General features: G+C 31.2%; 2 protein-coding genes across 3 annotated transcripts; both read left to right on the forward strand.

Annotated features, from left to right (window-relative positions):
- The first annotated feature begins 3,321 nt into the window (after window positions 1–3,321).
- Window positions 3,322–6,771, forward strand: LOC116774694 (BTB/POZ domain-containing protein KCTD9). 2 transcript variants are annotated; one of them, XM_032667419.2, is made up of 6 exons: window positions 3,322–4,028; window positions 4,306–4,505; window positions 4,728–4,863; window positions 5,450–5,524; window positions 5,799–5,902; window positions 6,559–6,771. In XM_032667419.2, exons 1-6 carry the CDS (start codon window positions 3,485–3,487, stop codon window positions 6,673–6,675), a joined length of 1,176 nt encoding a protein of 391 aa, XP_032523310.2. In that variant the 5' UTR covers window positions 3,322–3,484; the 3' UTR covers window positions 6,676–6,771. The 2 variants fall into 2 exon arrangements, with proteins under 2 accessions (XP_032523310.2, XP_032523309.2); XM_032667418.2 differs by having other exon boundaries at window positions 3,326–4,028; window positions 5,784–5,902.
- A 937-nt stretch (window positions 6,772–7,708) lies between these two features.
- LOC116774687 (methenyltetrahydrofolate synthase domain-containing protein) lies at window positions 7,709–19,539 on the forward strand. Its single transcript, XM_061524061.1, has 13 exons — window positions 7,709–7,893; window positions 9,778–10,000; window positions 13,073–13,233; window positions 14,665–14,751; window positions 14,946–15,034; window positions 15,392–15,466; window positions 15,894–16,009; window positions 16,382–16,496; window positions 16,718–16,888; window positions 17,109–17,198; window positions 17,269–17,319; window positions 17,506–17,697; window positions 17,960–19,539. Exons 1-13 carry the CDS (start codon window positions 7,854–7,856, stop codon window positions 17,966–17,968), a joined length of 1,419 nt encoding a protein of 472 aa, XP_061380045.1. The 5' UTR covers window positions 7,709–7,853; the 3' UTR covers window positions 17,969–19,539.
- Window positions 19,540–20,763: the final 1,224 nt, after the last annotated feature.

A 20,763-nucleotide genomic window follows, 5' to 3' on the forward strand; every position in this document is an offset into this window, starting at 1 on the left:
AATAGTTTTTTTTAATTTATTTCTACATTTGGAAGAGAAGGAATCGTTTTATGTATGGATATTATATTTCGGTGTCAAAGACGTAAATAATAGTTTATGTGAACATCACAGGCGACAAATTTTACGACAGCCATCTGCCAATCGATCGATCTAAATGCAGATGCACAAAACAACGTGTTTACGATGATATAACTATAACGCTTACCCTAAGTTTCCATCGTCACACTACATACGAAGCGTTCCATGTTTGCATTCAATAACCAATGTTAAATGAGACTAAACCTCTCAGCATTCCAAGGAATCACCGTGACGATGCCGGGTCCATCGCGTTGCAGGAAGAGGAGCTTCAACAATGCCTGGGACTTGCGACCGAGGTGTAAGTTTAAGGGGCCCCTATCTAACACGCGTTAATACTATAGCGTACAAAGATTTACGAATAAAAACTGTTACCTCTCCGTTTATAGTGCCATGACGCAAACTAAAAATAAGCGTACTAGTAAGTTCCAGTTTCTATACGACACACTATATTTCCGGTTGTAAACTTTTTATTGTTATATAAAACAGTTTCATTTTACTCGTTACGATTCCTTTTTCAGTGACGTTGAGAATCGGATGGTATTGAATAGATAATGAAGTCCAAATACAATATCCAACATATATTTTGTAGTTTATTTCTCGTGATAAACTTACAAAACCTCTTTAGTGCTTCGACAGAATAACTCAGGTAAATTGTATATTTAAAATAATAAACGGTTTTGTGAAATACTTATGTATATTAATATCTTTGATCGTGACAAATGTAACGTTAATTTTTGAACTGAAACTTCTAATGCGACTTCCAACAAGGTTGCGTTAAACGTTCAACGTTCCCGGGGGGGGGGGGGGGGATAGAAAGAGACGGAACAAGAATCAACGGGTGGGTCGACTGTGAATTGTAAGCAATGCTTATAAAGTTTGTCTTAAAGAAACAATATGAGTTCACTATAAATTTATTTCTACCCCTTCCTGTTTTCATTTCAACATGGCGAAGTTTCTCATCTTCCGCACAAGGGGCTCCACACACTATAATTTTTTTAACAGTACTTACATTTAAAAGACTCACCACAAGTTTCCGTATAAAATATATAATAACTTCACTTTTATAGACTTCCTTTTACTTTGTTGTTTATTTCTTACTTACTTGCATTGCTACTACTAATTTTCTTGAGTAGGATAAAATAAATAATGTCTATGGTTAAATATTCCCGTTTTATTTAAAAAATTCTAGATATCTTATTTGTAGTAAAAAAAAAGTATTATTTACACAGATTAGAATAACACAAATATAATTATTAAATTAAAAAAAGATATATTTCTAGCACTTTGACCTGTCTTTCTGCATTAGAAATTTGTTCTATTTACTCGACTAAATCGCTACTTATGTGTAAAAATCTAATTTAATGACAACAATTTTTGTATCAAAAACTCTTTCCGGGTAAGGATTTAAATAGGGAATGTTTATAAGCCTCTGCATAGGTACATCACGTAGACACTTAGTAATATTTCTCGTTAGAAATGAGACATACAGTAAAACATTTTTGAGTCCAGTGTAACTTTCATAATACTCAAATGAAGCCGCAGCTTAAATGTAGTTTTATTTAATTAACTATGATCTCAGATTTATTTCACAACAGCTGTTAGAACTGTTGAGACACCATAAAATAATTTATAATAATTTTACCAAAGGTTATTTCAAATTGTTATATTTACAGCGTCAATATATTATTAGACACAATATTTGGGCGCCACTGTGAAGTCGCCGGTCGAAAATAAAACGACTGAGTCACTACAACTAAAGCACATATTAATCAAAATGTCAGGAATAAAAAGCATTCGTATTTAGAAGTTACCACGAACAGTATTGGCAACAATATAATGAAAACTGAATGTGGAGAACATTCATTGTAGCCTGAGATTTAACCTAATTACATACATATCATATATACACTTTTTGATTTTTTGAGGATAGTGTCTGGTCTGTAGTGAGATATTTCCTAAAATGTAATTTGCACACCTAAGACAAAAATTTTAACCAATAACCAATGTAATTTAAAGGTAGCCTTTATATACAATACTGTTTTTAAAGAAGCTTTGTGTTCATGACTGCAGCTTATATTGAAAAAGCTCTTATAATTTGAGTGAGCTCTTTGCTTTGTAAAAACTATACTCTGAATCTGGATTATGGATGATCTATGGATACTCTTTCTGGATTAATTGATACAGAATGGAAATAAGGAGTTTCTTCAGGAGTATATTCGCTTTATCTATCCTTAACTAATCAGTCTTGTGAGGTCATGGAGACATTGCAGCAGCAGACAGAATCACTGTCCAATCATATTGACAACATTATCGAACTCCAAAACGAGGCAATAGCCGGCTAAGATTTTATGCTCAAGCATATTTTTGACGACAGTCATCATACTTGCTATTTTTGACAGTAATACCATTAAATCACAAAACTTACCCTTACACTTACAAACTCTTGCAACCACAAAAAATAGAGAAGCAATCAAAATTACATTGCAAGAATTAAAGTGGCTTAGAGTATGCTTGACGCTCTTTCGTTACGTAATGATTTCCCGACAGTAAGGTAAGTAATTGTTAGCTTCGCAAAGGAATTGTTCTCCAACAGCTCTTGCACATTTATTTCGAGAGTTGAGACTTTATTTTGTATTAACAACCTAATCCTGAAGATATGTTGCTAAAGCAAGTGTGCTAGCAACTCGTAAGCCGTGGAAAAATCCAATCTAGGTACAAGCTTTGAACTTTTGTCGGCTTTAAGGATTGGCAAATGGATATTAGAAATGGATATTGAAACTTAATAATAAAAATAACTCTGTCTTGCCCATGAAAGTAGAGAAACCTTTAAATTTTGCTCTAACTATTTCATACTCATCTATAAGTTGTAAACGGGCTGAAAAAATAAAAATATTTTTAAATATTTAATAATTATAAAAGTACGATAAAATATGAGTATTTGATCATTTCTTCTCAATTTCAACAAAAGGTATGGTTCCAAATTAAAAATAAATTTTACCTGATAAGTTTGACTTCTGAATCTAATAAATAATATTAGATACCTACTATACATTATAGGATCTCGTGAAAGTTATTAATTGATATTCTTTTAAAACTCATACTGTGTTACTCAAAATTGGCTAGAAAAACTTAAAAAATTGATTATATATGAAGAATAAATAATGGTAAAACAAAAGATTAGACGTTTAAAATCCTAATCATTTATTATAGATACCGAAAACTTCAATATCACAGTTGACATCTGACAAGTGACAGCTCAAATATTTTTAGTTTTACTACTTCATAACTACTAAAGCATAATATTTATATAGTCAGATTAAGTATATAAGTAACCTAATCCGCCAATTGATTAACAAGAAATAATAAAGAGCAACAATAACAAACATCGTTTTATTTCGTACGAATTATGAAACGTGCGTCTATATACAGAAACAAAGAGGAAAAAGATGGAAAACTTATGGCCGTGGAAGACACGATTAAAGATTTCAAAAAAGCAATATCATTGGAATTCAATTTAACCGAAGATGATATCAAACTGTATTCATCCTATGGCTGTGAAATTAACGATATACGAGTGATAAGGGACGACGAAAAACTGTATTTGTCTTCAGACAATTGTGATTTTGCAAAAAGGGAGGGGAACATGCATGTATACGATGAAAAAAACAAGGTATCAGACTGGATCAAATTAAATGTCGGTGGAAAACACTTCATGACCTCAAGGTCTACACTTCTAGCAAAAGAACCCTTGTCAATGCTAGCCAGAATGTTTGCTGATGATAATAACGTCTACTTAATGAATCCCAGCGCAAAAGATTCTACTGGGGCGTACTTAATTGACAGAAGTCCAGAATATTTCGAACCTATATTAAACTATTTAAGACATGGTGATGTTATTTTAGACAAGAATGTTAATCCTAGAGGGGTCTTGGAAGAAGCAGTGTTTTATGGTAAGGTAATAAGTATGATATGAATATTTCATTTCCTGCTTATATCTGTTAGGACAAATACTTGGCATCTCTTTAAAGACAACCTCTAAATATATTTGTATAAAACTAAGTTAATATAATTTCAATATCAGAATACCATAAATTATGGTCACGTTACTTTGACTTCTCTATTTCAAACTTTAATATTTGTTTAAATAATATAGTAACAGATAAATAATATTTCGTTTATCTAATTTAAAAATTGAAATAAAAAACTGAAATCATATTAATTTACCAGGTTTAGACTCGATGATACCTCAATTAAATCATTTAGTTGACAAATCAATGAGCAGTAGTGGGAACAATCAATCTTTGACTCGTATGGATGTAATAAGGCTTGTCATAATGACACCAACCACATCTGAGCTGCGGTTCCAAGGGGTGAACTTAGCTGGTGCAGATCTTAATAGACTGGACTTGAGATATATAAATTTTAAGGTATTTCTATTGAAGTATATTCAGTTTATTTATTTCCATATATCAAATCATAAAATTTCTAATAATGCTATGGTATGATCTCATGTAGTATTTCATAGAAATAGTATTCTTGTCAAGATATAAGAGATCACAGACTAAAAATAGTTTTACTGTCATTTAGAGCACTATGCATCTTTTTTTAATAATTCTTATTCACATAAAAACTTCTTATCTGTTTTTCAGTATGCCTGTCTGTCAAAATGCAATCTGAGTGGTGCAAATTTATCGCACTGTTGTCTTGAGAGAGCAGACTTGTCACACGCTAACTTAGAAGGAGCCCAATTACTAGGTGTGAAAGCATTATGTGCTAATATGGAAGGTGAGTTGAATGAGAAAATAAAATTATTACATTTTCAACTCAACTTCAACCTTGTTGGAATGGACTTAAGTATTATTTTCAGAGAGAAATTGATATGGAATACCTAAATAAAATACATATAGTAACCAACTAGCAACACTGTCTAATGTAAGATTGTACAAAATCAACTTTATGCCATGGACCTTAAAGAACTAAATGGAATTATTTTAAAAATTCTAACTTTTTAATCTGTGACATGTTTTTTCATATATAATACAACTGTAATATTGTGAGTCACAATTTGTTACAAGTCACATGAACCACAATTTGTGACCTCTTTTGAACAACATCCTTTTTTGGTGTTCCGGTTTAAATTATAACCCATGTCTTATCATCACGTCTAAGCTCTATTACCACAAAGTTTAATCAAAATCTTTTAAGTAGTTTTTGTGTGAAAGAGCTACAAACATTATTACATGTTCCCAAATTTTTGTATGAGTAACATTAGTAGGAAGTATTCAATTCTTTTTGAGCATTTTGTCTTAATTGTGCTGGTTGCGTAATATATTTATGTAGTCAATTTATAATATCTTGTTATTATTTCTAGGTGCTAATCTCAAAGGATGTAATATGGAAGATCCTGTCGGTTCTAGAGCTGTAATGGAAGGTGTTAATCTAAAAGGTTTTTATCATAATCTTAATTAACTGAGCTTTGAAAAGTCTTTTACCTATCAGGTCCTAAAAAATAATTATAAAATTCAGTTGTATTCATATAATATCAGACATAATTTTCATATTTAGTAGTAAATGGTAGTTTTTATTTAAAAAAAATATATAAACTGACAGTCATAGATTTCATATTATAGTTTGTCAATGAATTCAAGGGTTTTTTTAATGATGCAATCAAAATATATCATATTGTATTTGTGATTAATTACAAGGTGCAAATTTGGAAGGTAGCAATATGGCTGGTGTGAATTTAAGAGTGGCAACATTAAAAAATGCTAATCTACAAAACTGTGATCTAAGAATGGCTGTTTTGGCTGGAGCGGATTTAGAGGTAAATGATTTTTTTTTTCTTTTTACACACAATATTATATGAAAAGTTAATTTATTATGGGATGCCTTACCCACATAACCCTTCTACTTCATTTTCAAATTGAGTTTGAAGCTGTACTATGTCTCAAATGTGATTATATTTTTACTATGGTTTGTTAGCAATTTTATTTATTATATAAGGTATATTACTGAGTATAATATAATGTTTTTTATTAGTAAGAATGTAGTTTATCATTGTGTGATTATATATACATATTTGTAATATTATTTTTATCTTTTAAATTCGTCTTTCTTAGATTAATAGTATAGGTAGCTGGAAGACATTTTGAAGAGATAACTTCACCCATTGTAAACTCCATTAAGTGTTTCTTTTATACCTGTTATGCATAAATAAATATTTATCAGTCATTTTTTAAATCAAACATTCTTTTTAAAGAAAGATTTAGTTATGAAAGCTTAAAGCAATAGACTGTTGAGCACGAGTTGTGAAGAGAGTAACCCATTCTTTCCCAATTGAAAAAAAAAATATCCAAAATGTTTGAAAAACATATATGTAAATACTCAAAATTTAATATGATGTGGATTAAACTTTAAATTTAAATGTTATTTTATTGCAAAGAAACTGTTGTTATACTAAAAATATTGTTTTGTTTCCAGTGCTGTGATTTATCTGGTAGTGATCTCCACGAGGCGAATCTAAGGGGCGCCAATTTAAAGGATGCGGCATTTGAACTAATGTTGACACCCCTACATATGTCACAGACAATACGTTAGATTGTTATTATTTATCTGTAGAGAATATTATTGTAATCTTTATTTTATTTATGTTATTAATTAATAAATTTAAGAATAAAGTTTTTTTTAATTTAATTTCTTTTATTGGTTTGTTTTTAAAAATTATGTTTGTAATACGCCAATTTTATTTCCTGATATACAATATGATATTTAGATATAAAAAAAATATTATAGAACAAACTAAAATTTAAAAATCTTATAGTAAATTTTATCAACCTTCCCCAACAAACTCTAATGGTACGACCATTTTAAAAACATGCGAGTTTTTGTTTTTTTTTTTATAACAATGATAAAACTCCGTTGAATGATTCTCGAATGTAAAAGAAAAAAACATCTATTCTTCCCTAAATTATAAAGATTACGCGCTGATGAACAAATAGTTTTATTATTTCTAAAAATACATGAACAGTAATCAAAAACTTTACTACTGTTATTAAATTCCAAAAATCATAACGGGAAACATACATCCCCTGATAAAACGAAATAAAATTGTGTTAAAACAATGTTGAAAAAATATTGTTTTTATTTTATTTGTTTTTATATATATAAACACAATGAAAAAGATTTCTGTTACTTATTGTATTTGATTCTTTCGCTTTTCTGATTGTAAGAATTGAAAAATTCACAACTGATTTATCTAAAAAGAAAAAGTCCATTTATCTAGTAACAATGGTGTATCAACTCTGTAAACAAAAATAAAAATTTAATAAAACAAGCCTAAATTAAAATCGGTGTGAATATGAAAAGCTGTCAGGCACATAATATTCACACACTAGATATTATTTAAAATATTTTTATAAATAATAGTCAGATCTGAAGAAACAAAATAAAAAAAGAGATAATTTACAATCATAAATAATCATTATAGGAAATATGCTATTATAAGAATATAAATAATTTTTAATAAATCTAATCTCAACTCTATTATAAATATGCTTTTTATAAAATTTGCTGTGAAACGAAACGTACTAATTTCCTTTAAGTTGGTATCCATTTATGTTCTTCGAAGTTGGTGGCATTTGTTTTTATTCGCGTTCTATTTTTGTGTGTGACGGTTCTGCCGTATAAAAAGGATTTAATTTTGCAAAAAAATTGATGATTTTTCTCTAGATCATTGATATTTTTAGTTTTTCCTCCCGATTGCGATATTTTTTAAGATGCAGAACGGAGACGAAACTCCGGCAGCTACCGAAACAGGTAAAATTTTGGTTTGTTATTGTAAATAATCATATAATAATGAAATGAACTGCATATTTTTTTAATAAATCAGGAAATATGCGTAGCAGATGACTAAAAATGCTTGACTAATCATTTTCAGCCTAACAGCATGTTTTTTATAATACCCTCATTTGTTATTGTCCACAATATATGTTATACGAAAATTCCTTTTTTTGTTTAGCGCATTTAATTGCGCGGTTAAAGTTTCACTTAGTTTTATGAATAGTTTTACCACTATTTGGGCTGTTCTACGCTTGTTATAATTGGTACTGTTGGTGGATTAATTAGAGTGTGAAATATGATTCACATTCTTATGTTTCTGCCCACTTATTGTAAAAATCTGTCTGATTTATTAACCTGTTGAACGCCGAGTTCTGTATTTCTTTGGCGTTCTGTTGCAATAATTATTAATTACATTAATTAGATTTGGTAGGAGCAGCATGGAATAATTTTATAGCTACCTCCATTGTAAAAAATCTCTTAACCCTTGTATAATTAAAGTTATTTATAGTATTTCCATTAATTTATTCATTTGATTATAATATTACCTTTGACATTCCTTATTAGAATTCGAAAGATTTAATGTAAGTTACAATTTAGGAAAATTGTAATTTAAACGAGGGTATTTCAATATCTATTTAGCGGGCAACAAATCCATCTCTTACAATGAATTCAAACGTTTTAAGAGGTTAAAGGTAATAAATGTTAATAGTTGTTTTTTATTAATTTTCATCTCAAAGTTAATCAAAAGTTCCTAGCCAAACACATGCGCTGGATGATAAGAAGATAATAAAATGAAATAAAAAAAGAAAAGTTAATACATCTGACACTGTTTGTTTATTAGTAATTAAAGATAAAGGTTACAATTTAAAGATAAATAAATTGTATGTCGCCTGTTTATATATATATATACATATATAAATATGTTGCTTTCTGTTGATAATGCATATATTATTATTCTCTTATACAGATTTCATCAAAAGAGCTATAACTCTATACAATTAAACCTGAAAGGGAGATTGTGGTCTATCTCATCCTAATTTAACCCCAAAAAGATACCTTGTTTGAATAAATGGTCTAGACTCTAGAGTATTAAAAATAATTAATATATTAATAAAGTCATTAATTACAATGATTTGTTTATGATATCTAGTTTAAAGTAACATAATACTGTATTCTGTGGAACTTAGAACAGTTATAGAATACAATGGGAATAAAATTTATAAAATTGGTAATAATTTTAATTAAAAACATTTACAAAAGTATATGCATATGTTAATAGACATTTATTCTATTAAATGGTTGACATTATGTAGCGTGGTTCCATGCTATATGAAAATAAAAAAATATTTCAAATTTTTCAAGGTACAAATATCCATTTTAAAACAAAAAGTTTGTATATAATAATATTATGGTGGTCCTTGGATATTAAAGGAAGCTGTGGAAGAGAACAAAGAGATTCTTTATTCAAAGGCTGTTAAATAGACTGATGGTTTTAGTCCATGTTTTGATTTGATAATGCTAGCAGTATGATGGTTGTGTGCTTATATATTTGTTACAAAGATCAATATTTTATATAATATTGTATTATATATATACTCTGTTTCAAATTACATCCATGAAAATTCCATCCTATTCTAATCACTATACCTATTGTTTTAAAAAAAATATTTAAAATGTGCGAACATTACAAATGGATTCATATAATATGTACACAGGTGGTAGATAAAATTAATTTCGTATTCTCTCATTGGCTGTGTGTTAAATATTACTTTCAATAGATTATTGTGTGAAGCAATAATTTTGTTTTGGAAATAAGTTTGTGATTTATTGGAGAAATTATTATACTATATTGTTTTACAGCAAAGAAGCCACTACCAGAGGAGGTAACGAAACAATCGTTCAGGCAGAAGATATGGCGTCATTTGGAGACCAACGGACTGGCAATGTTCCCACGACCGGTGTACAACAGGATACCGAACTTCAAGGGGGCTCTGGAAGCAGCGGCTAAGTTGGCAGAATTGGATGTGTTCAAGAATGCCAACACGGTGAAGGTCAATCCTGATAAGCCTCAAGAACCAGTCAGGTAAGATAATTATTCTGATCAAATTCTCAGATACTTAGTGTTACTAGTGAATCTTAGAATGTATTAAATTATATAAAAAAAATTATATATAGGATATCTACAAACAAAAATAACATATTTATATAAATATATTTATAAATATATATTTTAATTTTCTATTACAACTTAGATGTGATAAAGTTATTCTGAAATTAAAGAGGTTTTTCAACAAAGGGTTTTTTACTCTCACTTGAAACATCAAAATTATATCAGGAAAATATTTTGAATACCCTCATAATAAATTATAAGTTTAAAATATGGATCTTTTTGATATTTGTTGATTTTAATATTAATAATTTCACCATCAAAGTGAATAATACGCTTTGTTATCACACTTAATCCAAGACCCAATCCATTGATGATGGAAACGAAACAAGCATATTGAATTATAAAAACGTTATACATAGTACGGGCATTATCAAATTCTTGTGTGAGTTTACTCAGATGTATCGAAATAAAAGGTCATTGACCATTGACAACATATTTTTGGTGTCGATAATGTTTAAATTCGGGGGGTTTGGCAAACGTGTGGGCAACACCGACGTTTCGAAATAGATCTAGTATAGTTGATGAAGAATAAGAACGTTGAATGTATAATAGCGTCCTGTGTCCTAATGATATTAGGACCAAATACATTATAGCACATACGCTTTTTAAATAATTTAATTAATTAATATTGTTTTTTTTTTATTACTATAAAATTATTGTTTTTATTTTTTAACGTAATATTAATATATAAAAATTTTTTTATGTTGCTGATTGAATTTCATAATTTTAATATCGTAGGTAGTGCTTTACAAACTTGGCATCTGTTATGCATACATTTGCTGTATGAAGTCATGAGCGTTGCAATAATTCGAGGACGCCTTTTGAAGGTGTGTCGTCATGGCTCTGACTCGCACAAGTCATTCGGATTGTTTTAATATAGGAAAAAATATTATGAAATTAATTTTAACTTTGTCGTTGGAAAAAAACTTAGATTTTTTTTAAATTTAAATTAACGATTCGAAGTCCTTTAAATAAAAAAAAATGTTTTTTGTTTTTTTTGTAATCAACAATGAGGTTTTAATTGTTTTTCTTTGTTTAAATAAGAAATAATAAAGCGACCACATTCATCAGTCAAGTAAGACGGTTGCGTAAAACTAAACTTAATTGAGCAACTAGTTTAATATCCTGTTTATTCGTCCGTTTATATAATACACGCTCAAACGCATTCTAACAATATAATTTACACGTGAAAGTGCGTCTTGGTTTTCAGCGGAATTATTACAGTACATTGACCTCTACGAAATATGTATATGTATATGTATATAGATATATATATAGAAATAAAACTACACGCCTTTTTAGTACGATCCGATTCCTAGGTCATCGGCGGTAAAGAAAATGATTGTAAAATAAACCGAACATTTTAGGTGCATATTGCATAATAATGTCGAACATTCTCTTTGGTAACAGTGTTGTGACTTAAACCGTAAAATCTATTCGATTCAGTGTAAAAATGTAAAGGCCCTGTATGACATTTTACCAACAAATTACTAAGCCCACTTATTTTGTTTAGAACTGTCAGAACTATCGGCGTTAGTTTTTTTTTCAATTTTTTTTTTCAATTCGTTCGAGCAAGGCAACTCTATATCAAAAGTATTTTTTTAAGTTTTCATTATACTATAGTTAAACTACTCTGTTGTTTGCCAGATAATATCACAGGGCCTTATTAATCAAACGAAAGTTTTATACAAAAACTTTGCCGAAGACAAGAATGAAATCGCTATAAAAAAAAATACTAATAACCAATTACGTCATCAAAGTTAAAAATGAGTAAATCGATTACTCACTGTTTGAATATGAGAAGCGATTTATGATGTAAATGCACAGATTGGATTATTCGTCTCGGCGACAATGACCCGCCATTCACACAGATAACCTCCTAACCGAGAAGTTTACATATTAAACATATAGTATAATATGTTGCACAAACAAAACAAACATAATTTATGAAGGATTTTTGCACTATTGATATTTACATAGGATTTCCAATATTATTAAGTTGCTTTTGGAAACGTAGCCGTTTATTTTTTAAAATAATATTAATTATCTGTATAGATTTTTATATTATTTTTTAATTCGGTTTCTTTATCGTGATTTTGATAAAATATATGCGTGGGATGTCCAGTTTGGATAAAGATCGCGGTTGTTCTTTAGTGTTTAGTATATTAATTTTAAATTGATTAAGTGACTCAAATCCTTTAGCAAGCACGATGATAATAATCAATCTTTGTATGTACATATATGCATTTAAAATTCAACTTGACTTTTCGGAGATAAACGTAATAAAACCTTTTTACAACATCGATATATTTCGAAATGAAACGTATTAAAGGAATTTTAAATCTAAATGTCTTTAATGAATGTAGCTTTCATATTTGATCTCTGCATATTAATATAAAGTCGACATTTACACCCACCCTTTAAATACCGCACGACCAATAATATAATATATAGGTACATTTAATAGTTTTACTATTAAATTTTCTTCAATTTCACTTAAAATAAAAATTGTACCCTTTGAATTCTCGATATAATGTTACTTAATACTTTAAAACAAGAAACGTAACAGTAAAAAAAACAATTTGAGATTCAATTTTCCCTATATGTGATCATTATTAAATATTGTCATACATAAGAAAAACCGTACTAGTTATACAGGAATAACTTATTATGCATAAAGGTATTATATCTAAGGACTTACAAGATTGGTCGAAGATATAACGAATTTCCATATTTGTTATTTATAATAACCAAAATGACATATCGATTTACTACGCCTAATACATGTCGGTAATATAACTGAAAACTGAACGTTTAAAATTTTCAGTTTCATATATACATTTAGAATACATCGAACTACTTCTATAGGATACTGGTAGTTTCGTTGTACAATTGAAACTGCTAAGTAATGTAGGGTTACATATGGTCTGTATATACAGGGTGTCCGGAAAGTAATATAGCTACATATGTTCTGCGTTTATACAGGGTGCTATGCCTGGAGAAGCACAAGACTCTATACGTGCCGGTTCCTCGTCTTCAGTCGGGCTTCCTGAACCGAATCGTCCTCCCGGAGGGTGAAGCTAAGCCGGGCACACTGAGGAAGGCCGTCTCAAGGAACGGAATGGAATCGTTCGGACAACCACTGAGTACGTATACACACATACTGTTATAACATGACATGTTCGTTGTAAATTTATACGCGGTAGAAGTGGGAGCGAGAGGTATAACATCTAGATTTCTCTACTACCTACTGAAAGACTTGGGCCTATCCAGAATTAACATTAATTCATTCTTAGAACGTACTTTGAAGGCAGCCCAGGTAGGTTCTTTTCAAATTTGATTAGGCAGAGAGAGGAGCTTAGAAGGTGGAGGTGAACGTTCACACCTGGGTCACAAGTCCCAGGCACTGTTGAAGCTCCTCTCCCTGCAACGCGTTGGAGCCGGCACCCACACGTGAATCGATCGAATGCTGAGAAGTTTCGTCTTTAGTATGATATATATATATAAAAACAGGTGGGTTTTTGATAGAATTTTTAATTTATATTTCAATGATGCTCCATTAAAGACAACAGTTCGTTTGGCTATCAATGACTGCCAGCTAGATATATCACAACATGTGGGCATACATCCGTCGATATTACTAGTAGTGTTGTATTAGTGAATGAAAATATATTTCATATGATGGATGGTAACAAACAGACGTACATACGTTTTAAATTTATAGAATTATTCAATTTTGTACCAACATTTACATATAGCGTCTTAAAACCAATGTATGATTTTCATACATTTTTTTGTTTATCTATATAATTGGGTCATCCAAGATAAGTGAGACATATTGAATTTATCACTTAGCAGAGATTCCACCTTATAACTATGAAATTATCTAAAATATTTTAAAACTAACTATATCGGACAAATGCATGTTGAGTCACCGGTGTTGCCTGCCCTTGGACCATAGTGGTTGCATCAGAATCAATTCAGTAAATTGACCGTAATACTTTCACTGGACTGATAAAAGACACCAACAATAGTAGTCTTTAATATTATACAGTTCAGTAATGAGATAAATTTATATTTTTGTTAAATTAAACCTTATGTGATTTTTCTATGAAAAAAAAATTTATATTTCAATATCAGTTGTTCTCTTGCTAATTCTTTTCTATTGTGAGCGTACAGATAGTGTTTGAGAAGCAATATGATCTTTGTTTCTGTCTTTCTGTAAAAATCAATTGGAATAATTTCTATCGCCACAAGAGTATAATAGATTAATGAATTATTTAATAAATGATTTATCACATTATATTGACACAGTAAGTGGCTTAAATTTCATATAATATTTGTTGTATGTACATTTTAATTATGTATGTAATTTATTTATCATTTATACAAATATATCTCAGAATTATGTTCAACATTTACCACTATTTCTGTTTCTGTATCTGTATAATAGCGACTTGCTCTTAAAACATAATAAAAAAATATTTAATAGCTTATAATATGAAGAAATAAATTAATATATTTTTTAATTCTACCCTATCATGAGTTACAACATTAAAAGTATAATATACTTTCAGCCATAGAAGATTCGGTCTCCTTGGACTTGGTCGTGATGGGATCCGTTGCTGTCTCCAAGGAGGGATATCGCATTGGAAAAGGAAAAGGTATGATACTTTCATTTAATAGAATTTTTTACATATAATAAGTTTATACTTTAAGTAATAAAGTAATTTTATATAAACGCCATCTACACACGAAAAGACAAATCTATCATATCGTATATTGGTAGAAATACACTTGTTGTTAGATCCTTGTGTGTTAACAATTGAAATTTTGAATATGTATTTAATACTTGCAGGGTACGGGGATCTAGAGTTTGGCCTGATGATGCACATGAAGGCTATCAAACCTAACACGCTGGTTGTGACAACTGTACACGACTGTCAGGTGAATAAAATATTATATATTTGTTTTTTTTTTCTATAGCTAAGGCATCTGTTATGTTTATATCTGCCTAGAAATCTAATATAAGCTAAAAGGGTCTACGTTTTCTTGAACCGTATATATTATATTCTGTTAGGATGCTCATTATTTGCCTTCAGATGTACATATGATTTGTTTCGACCATCCCAGTGTTGTCTTGGCAAAGTTCTTTATTCAAATGGTTTTGGTGTTTTATTAGGTACATAATTTAAATTTAGAATACTCGAACCCTACACTATTCAACATTTGTGTGCAGTCTGTGGGAAGACAACTTTATTAATAAGCTTAAGAAATATATTGTATTTAATTCTTTTCTTCCAGGTGTTTGATACACTTCCAGCTGCACTGTTCGGTCCACACGATGTGCCCATAGACATCATCGTCACACCAACACAGGTAGGACAGACGTTACACCAACAAACACACATACAGCTGTTATTCCGTGGCACATACTACGTAGAGTAATATATTTGTTGATAGAATAGTTATAAAAACTCCGCTCCTAAAAACCTAGCACATGGAGAGATTTATTGATAGATTTTATTGCAGTTTATAAAAAATATATATATGTTTGTTCCTCTTAACCGCGAAAACTACTAAACGGATTTGGATGAAACTTTACAAAATAACGTAGCTTAAGCATCGGGGTAGCAACAACAGTTTGTGTAGGAAGTCACGTGACACTATAGATGTCGCTGATAGCTGATTACCATACCTATAGTTTTTACACATATTTGTAAATTTCTCTTTGCGGCTCAATCAGAAAATTGATTCGGACAAAGTCGGGAGAGAGTAGTATGTATATATGGAATTAATCTTCCAGGTGATAGAGACCCAGCGTATGAGCCAACGCCCAGTCGGTATATTGTGGCATCTGCTGTCACAGCGACGCCTGGAGATGATGCCAGTGCTGGGGCAACTCCGAGACATTGAGATGCTGTAAGATATTATATTACATTATATATATATATATATTAAAATATATAATAGTATAGAGAATTTCTCCTAGATTTACTTCTAAACGAGCTATTTGATGTCCTAATGATGCTTTGATAGATTATTGTCGTGTATTTGAGATAGGTGTAAACGATTTTTGATAGCTATTTAATTGTAGCTATTATTTAAGTATATGAAAAAATTATAAGTACATTTATACCTTATATGAACGGAATTAACTTAATGGGACGCGTGATAGTGGTCACGGGCACACGAGATGAGAAACGAAATGTAAAAATGAGTTTTATTATACTGTTTACTCGGAAAAATCTTAGTTTTCGTAATTTTTCACATGTTTGTTCATTTTTTACATAGTGCTGGGCGTTCGTGTACTCTTCGTGAGGAGGACAGCGCTGGCGAGGAGGAACGAGCGAGGCCGCGCCGACAGAGGAGGAGGACCAGGAGCCATAAGAGTCATAGCGAGGGAGAGGTGAGAGAGAGAGAGAGAGCATCATTTAATATACGAAATATAAACACGCGCACAAATATATATTATACATTAATATATATATGTATATATATATACGTATAGGTGCATAGATTTATACGATGAGTTATGACAGTGCAAGGGAAGAGTTTGAATCGAAATCAAAAAGTTTTAATGTACTACGCAACTGAATTTCAATGTATGAACGACATGTATTTCCTCAGGGCAACACGACGGAGGGCGAGGACGGTAAAAATAATAAGCCTCGGCGTCCGCGGCGCCGCAGCACCAAGTCTCTGAGTAAGGACGGCGAGGGGAGGGAGGGGAAGGAGGGGAGGGAGGGGAAACCCAAACGACCACGACGTCCGAGACCGGTCATTGACTTCACTGTTAAGGTATTGTTATGTTATATATGTATATGTATAAGTGAAAACTTACGTGTAATTTAAATGATAGATTTGACAGAATATATGTATGCAATGTAAATTAAACACTTAAATACATAAAAATGCGATATAAAAAATATTAGTAAATATTTTTTTTTTACAGTAAATTGGTAATGTTGAATTGTACTCGGCGTCTCAATGAATTAATAGTTATAAATAAATGTTTCAGATTTCAAACATCAGTCCCAACACTCGTGTGCGTGACATCAAATCAGCTCTCTTCGAACGCGGTGTTAAACCGCACGTTATGATTTGGAAGGTATCGGGTTATATAATGTATTGGAATAATAATATAGGAATTATTTAACTAAAACAAAATTTTGTTGTAGGGATTCCGCGGTTTCTGCTATTTGCATTTCTTCAAGCCCGGACCTCAAAAGGTAATATTGATTATGTTATTCTAATATATTCATAATTCTATGACCCAATTTGGGTATATGTAGAGAAGAGACGATGATGCATACTATAGTGGAATAAATTGATTCATTTCATACTTTAAATACATAGAAATTAATTTAAAAATAAATACGTAACGAAACAAAAATGATAACTAAAAACGTATTCAGGGTGAAGGGGACATCCCAGCAGCGAACATGGACAGTGTGCTAGCGGCTCTGGCTCAGATGTCTGTGGGTGGTTCAGGGGGAGCACCTGACGAGCGCGAGGAGAAGCCCCGCCTGCTGACAGTGGAGCCGGCGCCGCCGAGGCACGCGGCCGCACCCGCCGCCGCACCAGCCGCGGCTGAGGCGCCGCCCGCGGTGTGACGGCTTGTATATCATTGAGGGAAAGGGATGGATAGTTATCATATGTGTGTTAAACAGAGAGAAAACATTTGTTTACTACACAGAGTGAGAGAGAGAGACTGTTTATGTACATGAATGAGAGAGACAGATTGAGGATGCGAAAGAAAGAGATAGGCAGTAATCGCAAAGAAAGGGCAAACAAACGTTTACTTTGTATATACGAATGCGTGTGTGATAGTATACATTATATAATAATGAATATAATTAAATATTTCAGGTACATTAACACCGCCGGGCTGAAGGTCCGCCCGCTCTCCAACACGCATAACGTCGCTTTATATCTCAGCACACGGACTGACGGGGAGCCGCATTCCGATTAACCAAACGCCGTACGTCACACCACTGAGTATATATATTTGCATTTTTTGTACTGCCAAGTCGTTTTTTAGTCAAACCTTACCGTCGCCGGATACAAGTATATGGAAATTCTAAAATTACATTATAGAGGCCGGTGTGTGGTTGCGCGACGTGCGGCGCTTGTAACTTTTAGCGTTAGGTTTTATTTTCGTCAGTGCCGCGCCGGTCTGACCGGTATGACCCTCCAGTTTGGGACGATTTGATTTTTATCGCACACTAATAAAGCTGCTTTTTATTTGGAGGCTATTTTAGTTCACCGTTTTTTTGTTTCATTCGCACGCGGAGCGGCACCATTTGTTAGAGAGAGAGAGAGAGAGCTATATTTACAAAAATATATATGTATATCTTTATGAATGTTTTAGTTGTTTCTCTAGTCTTAAAATTAGATACTTGTTTTCAATGCAAAATACTTTAAGCATTCTACTGTAATTTTAAAGAGATATATTATAGTGTAGATTAGATTCTCGTTTTGAAAAAATAAAACCTCAAGGTGCTTGAACGGACGGGACTCCAAAGGATATATTTAGAAATTAGTTTTGAGAGGATTTGATTAGTTTTAAGAATATTTATTTTAAAGAGAGAAATATATTTGGATTTCCGTTCTACCTAGTATATTTGTGCCAACTTCGAATCATATTTTTTTATAATCTGTGGTAGCCAGTCGTCTTGGCTGAATATAACATATCGTTGCTTGGAACGTTGGTTATCTATATAGGTATATATATATTTTTTAATAATGGTTTACTTTCTGTTTCAGTATTAGGTTATGAGTTGTTTAGGACTCGAGGAAATTAATATATACGCTGTGGAATAATATATTTGATTGTTAACTTTGTTTACCGCGGCCATGTTCGCATATCCTAGAAGATGAGGCAGAGATGTATTTTATATGGAATTTAAAATAAAGATTGGTATTTGTATTCAATGTATTTTTTGAAAATTTTGGTTAGAATTGATCTATTCTGCTTGTGCGTTTTTGCCGGAAACACTACGGGCAGTTCAATGCGGTTATGACGTCACGAGCTGTTTGATATTACGTCATAGAAGTGAAGTTAGCAATGTATATTCACTGAATAAAGAAGAAACGCACAAGATATATCATTGTATTCAATTATAGAGCAGTGTAAATTAGAATTTTTCCATATATATAAATATATATATATATATTTCTTTGGTATTTGTTGATTTGCGACCGTTAGACATTTTGGTACGTGTATATGAATAAAATTTGGTTCCCGGGTAGCGAGCATAGTCCTTGTTTTGTATTTTCTTTTTTTTAATAAATGTATTAAACACAGTTTATTTTTCTTTTTTTTTTTTTGTTTGTTTTGTTCGTTTTCTAGCTTCTCGTTTAGTTTTATACTGTTTTTGGTATCGGTAACAGAATGTTGTGAATTTTCATATTTTAAAATTAAAAAGTCAGATTCTATTTTTCTAGTGTATTTGTGTTTTATTTATGTTCCTTCGGATGGAGAACACTTGTTCGAGGTTAAAGTTTGTCTTGATTATTAATGTTCAGCGTTACTTCCAGTAATGTCCTACAAAATGGCTGAAGACAGTGTTTATAGTTTTGAACTACAGATTGATACTTAAATGTTGCCATTACAAAATTATTAGTTTATAGTAGTCATAAAAATGGTTCTAAGGACTATAGTATGTTATAATTAGTACGGCACGGATGGCGCAACTTATAACATTGGTGCCCAAAGCAAACTTGCTGTCCAAATTTTGTGGGCTCCACTGTTCTGTTATGACACGTCCTTAATAAATCTTTTTAAGGGTTTCCGTACTTGTCAAAATCATTTTTGTTGTTGAAATGTTAATGTTTTTTCATTTAAGGGGGTTTTACTACGACTTACGCTACTTTTTATAAGTTCAAAAGTCCTTTAAGCAAAAGTTGAATTGGTATTCGTAATAACATTTCGTACATATAAGTAGAACATGAATAAACGTTATTTAGAGATATCTTCGAAATAGTTTCCAGATAAGGCCTTCAGATTGTGTTTTAAAGCCTTGTGTTGAAATTTTGTGGTTAAAAGTAAAATAAGCAGCTAGAACTTATAACTATAATTAAATTTAAAGTTAAAAGCCATAAACCACAAAGTCAGAGATGACGTACAACAATGACGTGACTTAGTATCTAAAATATATTTTAGATCTTATTAGACTGTTAAGATGAGCAAAAATGACTAGTCAAAACTAGCAGGTAATCAAAAAAATTTAAGAAATGTGATCTATCTAAAGTGTAAACTATCTGCTGAAGTTTTGGCATCACGATTAAAGAAAAATTTACCAGGAAGAGAATAAAACGATAGACATTAAAAATACTTTTTACTGTGAAAGGGAAAAAAGTCGGGACGCTATATTTTCGAAAGACATGATATTAAGTAAACAAGTAAACAACCTTGAGTTTAAAGCATGTGACTGAATAGCGGGTATTTTTTTTAAAGCTATGGCTTCATTCGCACTCGAATCGTGGAATGTTTTGCCAATGTCAACGTTTTTTTTTGTTGGACGATACTTATATATTAGTAGTCAACACGTCAGCAACAGATACATAGTTCATATATCTTCCGTTTTTATTTGTTTGACAATAGGTACTTATATATTAGTAGTCAACACGTCAGCAACAGATACATAGTTCATATATCTTCCGCTTTTATT

The sequence above is a fragment of the Danaus plexippus genome, chromosome 23 (assembly GCF_018135715.1).
Source record: "Danaus plexippus chromosome 23, MEX_DaPlex, whole genome shotgun sequence".
Taxonomy (NCBI): Eukaryota; Metazoa; Arthropoda; class Insecta; order Lepidoptera; family Nymphalidae; genus Danaus; species Danaus plexippus.